The sequence below is a fragment of the Lupinus angustifolius genome, chromosome LG02 (assembly GCF_001865875.1).
Source record: "Lupinus angustifolius cultivar Tanjil chromosome LG02, LupAngTanjil_v1.0, whole genome shotgun sequence".
In the NCBI taxonomy this organism is placed as follows: Eukaryota; Viridiplantae; Streptophyta; class Magnoliopsida; order Fabales; family Fabaceae; genus Lupinus; species Lupinus angustifolius.
In genome coordinates, this window is record NC_032010.1 from 3070731 (window position 1) to 3080793 (window position 10063).

Sequence of the window (10063 nt, forward strand, 5' to 3'; positions counted from 1 at the left end):
CTTCGTTTTTGAAATTTTTTTATTAGGTAATAAATTATCTTTACTTTTTTATTATATGTCCTTTTATATATTTACAAAATTTTATTTTTTTCTCAGTTTTTTAATTTCATTGTCTCAGATAAAAAATTTGTGCTTTAAGATTTTGAGAATGATGTTTTGTGGTTTTTGTTTTGCAGATCTTGGTTTGGAAAAATATAGTAAGTTCATGCAAATTAAACTTATATGTTACTATATCAATATACCAATTTTACTCTATCATTATAAAACAATAAAAAAATCATAAAAAACTAAACAAATTTACTCAATCTCAAACCATAAAAATGTGAGTTTATAGATATTGGAATTTCTATCATCACGCTAGGATATATTAAATGAGTGTGAAGATAATAACACAATATTTTTTTTTGGTAATACCAAGAGTATTCATTCATCTTATGAGTTATGAGTAAGAAATTAATCTCTTTTGGGATGTGTAACTATCACTAACAATAAATGCCGCTCTTAGAAATTGAATTCTTGACCTTTTAATTATCCTAGGATTTAGCAAGATCTTACACCACAAAATCAACTTTTGTATAGTAACTCAATATGTACGACATGTCATGCACCCACAACTCACAACTTTGCACCAAGTATTATTCCACATTATATTTTATCAAACATTCAATTTATTATTCCACATTCACACTTAGGCTACAAATTTTTTTTATTGACAAAATAATTAATATTACTAAAGTACCAGAGTAGAGTAAATTACAAGAGAATTTTGCAGGTACGCGAAACCCAAACTACGACTTATCCATAAGAATCTGAAAAACCAAGTTCTTATTATTATTTTGTATGAAGAAAAAAAGTATCTATTCTTCCCGGCAGCAGTTTGCATTCATGTCCGAGACAAAAGATTTCTCAAAAAAGTGAAATCATGTCAAACACAAACAATGAAAGAAAAAAAACAAAATCATACCCTAAACCCTAAACCCAAAATCATAGTTAACCCACACGATTTCTATGAGAAAATAAATACAAAACGAAAAATGAGAGAATTGTGGGTGCTAGGTGGCAGCCACAAGTTCTGTGGCAAAAACAAAAAAGAAAATTTGTAGATATGAGTAGTGATTTATGAAAAATACGCTTAATATGTAATAACTAAATAATATACACGAATAAGGTAATAAACTTATTGATCTATACCAATTAGGTAAATTTACATTGATAAAATTTACTTAACTATTATATTTTGATAAGTTTATTATCGCTTTAATATACCTTATAGATAATTGCAAAAGTAATGTATTATTTCGTCGTGGTTGTTACCCACTATTGTTGCTTTCTTTTATATTTTTGCCACAAATTCATGGATGTCATTCATGTTAGAAAAGCCTAATAACCCAAGCTCTTTGTTAACTGAAAATTAGTTGTTGTGTTAACCAATACTTGCTATTTCTAGTTAGAGAATTTGTATTTCTGTTAAAGTAGTTATAGTCCTTACTATTAAAGGAATGCCTTGTAAATTTTGTAAATATGAATGAATCTTGGTGAATCCAATACACACTTTTCTACTCTGTTTTCTTGCAATTTCTAACAATTGGTATCTAGAGCATGTTTTCTATCCAAGGATTTGAAACCACGAAATACAAAATCTTCTCTTTCTCTTCCTCTCTTTTAACAAAAACTCATTCTGTTGCGTGTAGTGGTTCACTGCATGTGAATCAAGGGTGTGATCAGAGTAGCAAATAGAAGCTGCCAAGAAAGGAGCAATATGTGGAGAAAAGAAGGTTTAGAAATGGCTAGAAATGGAAGCAATATTCCATCTATGAGTCTCCCAATTCTGACAAAGAAGAACTGGCTTCGATGTAAGTACACAAATGAAGGTACTCTTCAAATTTCAAGAAGTGATGTTGTAGAGAATGAAAATCATGAGATCCCTACCACAAAAGTTTGACTTCATAGTAGTAGCCATAGAAAAATCAAATGATGTGTCAAACATGAAGGTTGAAGAGCTTCAAAGCTCATCAGAAGCTCATGAAATGAGGTTGCTGGAAAGAAATCCCAACAAAAGCCTTGATCAAGCTCTGAAGGCAACTCATTATAGAGATGAATAAAGAAATAAAAATAGAAGATGGAAGGGAAATAAGAACAAGAATGAATTTGATTGGCCAGAATCATTAGACAAAAGAGGAGGGCCAAGAAAGAATCAAAGATTGAAGAAATTTGAAAAAAGGAATGTAGAATGCTTCAAGTGTCACAAAACTGGACACTACTCATATGAGTGTTCTGATGAAAGAAAAAAGAATCAGTATGAGAAGGAAGCCTACAAAGCATAAGAAGAACTTGAAGGAGAACCACTAACTCTTATGGTGACCAACTCTGATGAACACTATGATGAGTCATGGTATCTTGACTCAAGATGCTCAAACCATATGACAAGTCATAAGGAATGACTTGCAGACTTTAATCCAAGCAAGAAAAGCAAAGTCAGGTTTGCAGACAACAATACAGTAAAGGTGGAAGGCACTTGTGATGTGGTAATTGTGAGAAAGAATGGATCAAATGCATTGATCACTAATGTGTTGTTCATCCCTGGATTAAAGTGCAACCTATTGAGAATTGGGAAATTGGTGTAGAAAGGATTCTCTGCAACAATGAAAGATGGACATTGTGAAATCTTTGATGTTGGGAAAAGACTCACCCTAAGAAGAAACCTAAGCAAGAACAAGACATTTCAAGTGAGTATTAAAGTTGTCGAGGATCAATGTCTTGGAGCCATGGAAATCATAGAGGAGAGTTGGCTATGGCACAATAGATATGGTCACTAGAAATTCAAAAGCTTAAGAAAGCTTGTTTCAACAAATATGGTGCTTGGACTTCCTTCTACAAAAGTACCAAAGAAAAGGTGTGAAGTTTGTTTGGCTGGTAAGCAATCCAAAAGACCCTTCAAAACTGAGTTGAGCATGAGGGCCAAAGGAGTCTTAGGAGTTGTGCATTCAAACATTTGTGGTCCCTTTGAAGAGACATCATTAGGTGGAAACAAGTACTTCATTATATTTGTTGATGAATTCAGTAGAATGATCTGGCTATATGTGTTGAAATTAAAGAGTGAAGCATTTGAAGTCTTCCTAAGATTCAAGGCTGTAGTTGAGAGGGAAAGTGAAAAATGCTCAAGATTCTTAGAACTGATGGTGGAGGTGAGTTCACTTCTAATGCATTCAAATCATATTGCAACAAGAATGGCATTAGACATGAAATCACTGCTCCATACACCCCACAACACAATGGGCTAGCAGAGAGGAGAAACAAAACAATATTGGACATGACTAGAAGCTTGATCAAGGAGAAAGGCTTACCACAAAAGTTCTAGGGTGAAGCTGCATCAACTTCAGTATACATACTTAACCGAAATCCAACTAAGAGGCTCGAGAACAAAGTTCCAATTGAAGTCTGGACTGGACAGAAGCCAAGAGTAAGTCATTTCAAGGTGTTTGGGTCACTTACATACAACCATATACCTGAGCAAAGAAGAACAAAGCTCCAATATAAGACTTCAGCAATGGTATTCATTGGATATCATCCAACTGGTGCATACAAACTATATGATCCTATTGAAGATATGGTGCAGATAAGTAGAGATGTGATAATGTTGGAAAATGAAAACTGGAAAGAGATGACAACTAGCTTGAGGAGAGTCATCCCTGAGATGAGTGATGAAGATGCTGTCTCAGAAAGGGAAAGTGAGATAACTAGTGATGGTGGTGCAATCATCACACAAAGATCTCAAAGGGTAAGAGCGCTACCTACCAGATTCAGTGACTATGAGTTACTTCATGATAGCCAGATCAATGAGGAAGGTAACTTAATTCACTTAGCTCTAATGGCTGAGGCAAAACCAATAAGTGAATAAGAAGCTCTACAAGACTCAGTTTGGAAGAAAGCAATGACTGAAGAACTCAGATCCATTGAGAAGAACCAAACTTGGAACCTGGTTGATCTTCCAAAAGAAAAACATCAGATTGGAGTAAAGTGAGTGTTCAAACAAAAATTTATTCCTGATGGATCCATATCTAAGCATAAAGCTATATTGGTAGCCAAAGGATTCTTACAAAGAGAAGGGTTGGATTATTCAGAAGTGTTTGCACCAGTAACTCGAATTGAAACTATAAGGATGGTAATAGGAATAGCTTGTGCAAAGAACTGGGGACTGTTCCAACTTGATGTGAAATTAGCCTTCCTGCATGGCCCCTTGCTAGAAGAAGTCTATGTCCAACAACCACCTGGGTTCATAATAGGAGGAAAGGAGCACCAAGTGTACAAGCTAAGGAAGGCTTTGTATGGATTAAAGCAAGCTCCAAGAGCTTGGAACAAGAGGATTGATTCTTTCCTTTTCAAACTCAGTTTTACAAAATGTGCAGTGGAACATGATGTGTATGTAAAGAAGGGAAGAAATGGAGATTTGATGATAATATGCCTTTATGTTGATGATCACTCATGATTGGATCAAACTTGAAAGAAATTGAAGAATTCAAGAGAGTAATGGAAGCATAATTTGAGATGACAGATTTGGGAAAACTTAGCTACTTTCTTGGAATGGAATTCACTCAAACCTCTACTGACTTGTTAATGCACCAAAAGAAATATGCTATGGACCTACTGCAAAGATTCAATATGATCTCTTGCAACTCAGTGGCCAATCAAATATAAGCTAATATGAAATTAACAAAATATGACGATGGTAAGGCATTGGTTGAAACCTTGTACAAACATATTATAGGACCACTAAGGTTTCTGTGCAACAGCAGACCTGACTTGTCCTATAGTGTTGGGCTTGTAAGCAGATTTATGTGTAGTTCTAAAGAGTCATATATGGAAGCAGTTAAGAGGGTGTTGAGGTATGTACAAGGTACATTAAATTATGGATTTTTGTTTCTAGTTGGAAGACAAAAATCTGAACAAAAATCTGAACTAGAAGTGATTGGGTTTGTTGATGCTGAATATGGTGGAGATTTAGTAGAGAGGAAAAGTACATTTGGGTACTTATTCATGTTGAACAATGCACCTATCTCTTGGTGCTCCAAGAAGCAACCTGTGATTGCATTATCTAGTTGTGGAATAGAGTACATTTCTGGAAGCTATACAACATGCCAAGTTGTTTGGCTCGAGGAACTGCTAAAGGAGATGGGAATCAGAGTAAAAACTCCACTGCAGCTAAACATAGACAACATTTCAGCAATAAGTCTAGTCAAGAATCCAGTAAGTCATGGTATAAGCAAACACATAGAGATAAGGTTTCACTATCTCAGAGATCTAGTGAATAAAGAAGGGTTGAAGGTTGTGTATTGCAACACTGAATCACAACTTGCTGATGGCTTTACTAAGGCACTAAAGATCAACATATTGGAAGGTCTGAGGAAGAAGATAGACATGGAAAATCTTAGTAACTTGGCTTAAGGGGGAGTGTTAGGAAAGCCCAATAACCCAAGCCCTTTATTTGCTGAAAGTTAGTTGTTATGTTAATCAATTCTTACTATTTCTAGTTAGAGAATTTGTATTTTTGTTAAAGTAATTATAGTCCTTACTATAAAAGGAATGCCTTGTAAACTTTGCAAATGTGAATGAATCTTGGTGAATCCAATACACATATTTTCTACACTGTTTTCTTGCAATTTCTAATAATTTAAAATATTATTTTTAATAGGAAACTCGTGAGTGTCAGCCACGATCACCTCTTTCATTATTTATTACTCTATTTCATTTAAATTGTGAGTGTTAACTGTTAACCATGATGTTATTTACGCAATATTACTTTTCAATAAGGAACTCATCACTATCAACAATAATACTCTCATTCACTATTTTTATTTTATTTAATTGAAATTGTGAGTGTTAACCATGTTGATTCCACAATATTATTTTTTAACAGGGAACCCGTGCCAACCATGATTCCCCATTTATTATTTTTTATTTCATTAAAGTTTTGAGTGTTAACCATGTTTTTTATTTGAAAATCTTTGGTGCCATATACGATTTCAGTGGATTTAGATTATATCTTTTATTTTATTATAGGATCTCGAAGGTGCCATACATGATTGCTTTTTATACCCTTTTTTAAATATTTTTCAACGTAACTTTCCATTTTATATTTTTATCGTGAATTGATGTTTAGTATACATATATTCACTCCCGTCCTTGTTATAAAATATCTATAAAATTTTCATAGTTGTTTTCGTAAATTAACTCATGAATGTTATTAATGAATGTGTATATGATAAAGCAAGTAATGCGATAATTAGGAAGCTTTCATAAGAGTTTAGAATTAAGGTAAATACAAGTGGATGCTACATGAATATTAAAGAATGAAACAGGAAAACCAAAAAGTCTTTGTACTTAGCGTGGACTTTGGCAATATAATGAAGAACATAACAATATAGTACTCTCACTAGCTCACACTGAATAAGAGAAGACTAAGCCACAATGTTTAATTAATCATAATAAATTGTATCTAAATGCAATTGGCCCAATATACCTTATAGTTTTTGGCTATATAATCGTGAACATACTAATATGTTCCTCTCAACCTACACCAATAATCAGAACTAGATCACCAAAAATGTGTGACCAAGTAGTGAAATTCCTTCCACAATTAATGGATGTGGGGAAACTGCTGAGAGAAGTACCCAAAGAAATTGAAGAGATCAATGAAGAGCTTGAAATCATTCAAGCCTCCATTAATGCTGCAGATAGAATGACTGCAACAGCTGAAGAAGAAGTAAACATAGGTGACATTGGAATGAAAAGAAATGTGAAGCATATGAGAGTAGCAGCTCTTCGTATAAAAGAAGTCATCGAAGATTATACGATAATCCAACAACAACAACCTCAGAGTGATCTTGGATGTATAGCTGTACTTTATGCTATAGCTAACTTTGTCAAAACTATGATCCCTCGTCTTCGAATTTCTTATGAGATTCAAGACATCAAATCAAGCATTCGTCAAATCAATGAAAGATCTTGTTTTGTAAAGGGATCAAGCAGTGGAAGCCAAAATGTCCCACCACACCATGCCCTACGAACGAATGCTCTTTATGCTGAGGAAGATGATGTTGTTGGGTTTGAAATTCCAAGAGATAATATGATTGGCTGGTTGAAAAAGGAACGATTAGATCGCAGTGTGATAGCTGTGGTAGGAATGGGAGGGCAAGGAAAAACCACACTTGCTAAGATAGTTTATGAAAAGGTTAAAAGGGACTTTGATTGCTATGCGTGGATTACAGTGTCTCAGGTGTACACCATAGAAGGCTTGTTGAGGACCATGTGGGAGAAGTTCGGTGAAAACAAAAAGGAGGCTTCTAGAATGGACCAAGAGTCTTTGACTGAAAAGGTGAGAGAGTATTTGGGACAAAAGAGGTATGTTGTCTTTTTTGATGATGTGTGGAAAAAAAGTTTTTGGACTGACATTGAATCAATTGTGTTTGATAATAAAAAAAAAAGTAGGATAGTGATTACATCAAGGAGAAAGGATGTTGCAAGATTATGTAAGAAAACTTCTCTTTATACTCTCAAATTGCGACCTTTATCACAACAACAATCTTTTGAACTTTTTTGGAAAAAGGCATTCCAAAATGAACCTGATGGACTTTGTCCAACACATCTCCAGGATATATCATCTAAGATTGTTGAAAAATGTGAGGGATTACCTTTGGCAATTGTTGCCATTGGTGGTCTTTTAGCAGGCGAAGAAAATAATTCATGTGAATGGCAAAAGTTATGTCGAAGTGTGGTCAATGAACTAGACAAGTATCCCAACTCATATGGTATAACAAATATTTTAGGTCTTAGTTATGATGTTTTGCCTTATTACTTAAAACCTTGTTTCTTGTACTTTGGAATATACCCTAAGGATTATGAAGTCAATTATAAAAGACTGATTAGACTATGGATAGGTGAAGGTTTTGTTCCACTTGACAAAAAATTTGGCACTTTGGAGGAAGTTGGGGAACAATATTTAAAAGAATTGGTCCAAAGAAATTTGGTGCAAGTATCTTCATTTAGCATTGATGGAAAACCTAAAAGTTATCGTGTCCATGACCTATTACATGATATTATTATTACGAAAATTAAGGATTCAAAATTTTGTCACTTTCTTGGTAAAGATGTTTTGTCAATTTATGATACAAGTATTCAACGCATACAAATAGGAATCTATTGCAACAATGATGATTTTCTTAAGATTAACAATTATGGAGGCACGTCCATTACGTCAATTCATATTTTGGGAGATGAAGGAATAAGAAAAGAGTTTCCGAGGATAATCCCTCAGAAATACAAGCGATTGAAGGTAGTTGATTATAATTGGGTGGACAACATTCCTGAATATTTTGTGCATTCATACCACTTGAGATATTTAAGGTTTAGTGGAGGGGTGAACAGTCTTCCAACGTCCATTGGTAACCTCGTCAACCTAGAGACTTTGGATTTAAAGTGGACAAACGTGAAAGAGTTGCCAATAGAGATTAACAAACTTCGGAAGCTACGACATCTTTTACTTCCAATGTCAAGATTGATAGGAGGTATTGGAGGTTTGGAATCACTACAAACACTACATTGTGTGGATACTCGGGGGTGGAATGAATATGAAATTGGAAAGCTTGGAGACTTGATGCAGTTAAGGTCATTGGGCTTGATGAATTTAGAAGGTAAATATGTAAGCATTTTTTGTAGCACAATAAAAAAATTGAAATACCTTGAGAAACTATACATTCATGCAACGGGAACAAACACTAACTGGGATATTACACTTCTGCCTACACTTCAACGTCTTAAACTAGAAGGTAAGTTAGAGATGTTTTCAGAGTGGATTCCCAAGTACCAAAATCTTGTTCGATTGTCCTTGACGTTCTCCAAGTTAAATGATCCAATGAAATCGCTCGAGCATCTACCAAATTTGTTGTCCTTGCATCTTTGGGATGCATATGATGGTATAACTTTGCATTTTGAAAATGGAATGTTTCAGAAACTTAAGAATCTAGATCTCATACGGTTGAAGAGTTTGAATTCCATCCATATTGGTGAAGGAGCATTGCCATCGCTGAAACAGTTGACGCTACAAGATATCCCCAACCTTGGAAAGGTTCCCTCTGGTATGGATAACTTACGCAATCTTGAAGTTTTATGGATTAAGGAGATGCCTGAAGAATTTGTCAATGGTATAAGAAAAAATGTCTGTATCCACAACAACAGTATCCACAACAACAGTATCGACAACGACTTTATCCACAACAACAGTATCCGCAACAACAGTATCGACAACGACTATATCCACAACAACAGTATCCACAACAACAGTATCGACAACGATTATATCCACAATAACAGATGGAAGAGTAGTTTATTAATGCATGTTTCGAAGATTGTGAGTTTTCTACTCCCTTCTATCTATTAGTTAATTAATGACGTCACTAATTCATAAATGAATGTAATTGTGACTAGTTTCATAGTTTTAATTTTAAAACTAATATTTTATATTCACAACTTATCCAATTCTTGAAATAATTTGATTCTTGTCCTTCAATTGGCAGGGATTACAACACTTCCGTGCTGATCAGGGGCAGAGCTCTTATAGCTCTTATAACTACTTTTAACAACAGCTTTATTGTGTATTTATGTTGTTTCATTCCCCTAATAAAAAAGAATAAGTGTGGCGTTTGCTTTCTTTCAAGAACACATATGATACCTTTAAGTGTGCTATGAGTGATTCTAAACTTGTTGCTTTTGATTGGATTTTGTATGTGAGGTATTCTTTGTTAAGCATGTTATGAGACTTTCTTATTCAACAATTTTAAGAATTCACATTCTCTTGCTTTATAACTATTTATTTCCTTAAATTTTACTCCTTCCTATATTTTCTGCTGCTCTCTTTTTTTTATGTCTATTTTTTTATTCATTTCACCTATACTTACTAACAAAACATAATAAAACATTTCACCTGTAATTGTGAATGTTATAAGAGAATAAAGATTATCTTCGATAATGGAGAGACAAATACTATAAAACAAATGAAAAATAACATAGA

General features: G+C 34.1%; 1 protein-coding gene across 1 annotated transcript; it reads left to right on the plus strand.

The window, feature by feature from the left end:
* On the plus strand, window positions 6602–9632 carry LOC109325890 (disease resistance protein RPM1-like). The gene is made up of 2 exons (XM_019558495.1): window positions 6602–9403; window positions 9570–9632. The coding sequence occupies exons 1-2, from the start codon at window positions 6602–6604 to the stop codon at window positions 9630–9632; spliced, it is 2865 nt and encodes a 954-aa protein (XP_019414040.1).

Coding starts and splice junctions, on each gene's coding strand:
- LOC109325890 (XM_019558495.1), top strand. CDS start 6,602: ATGTGTGACCAAGTAGTGAAATTCCTTCCACAATTAATGGATGTGGGG. Junction 9,404..9,569: donor TAATGCATGTTTCGAAGATT/GTGAGTTTTCTA, acceptor TTCAATTGGCAG/GGATTACAACACTTCCGTGC.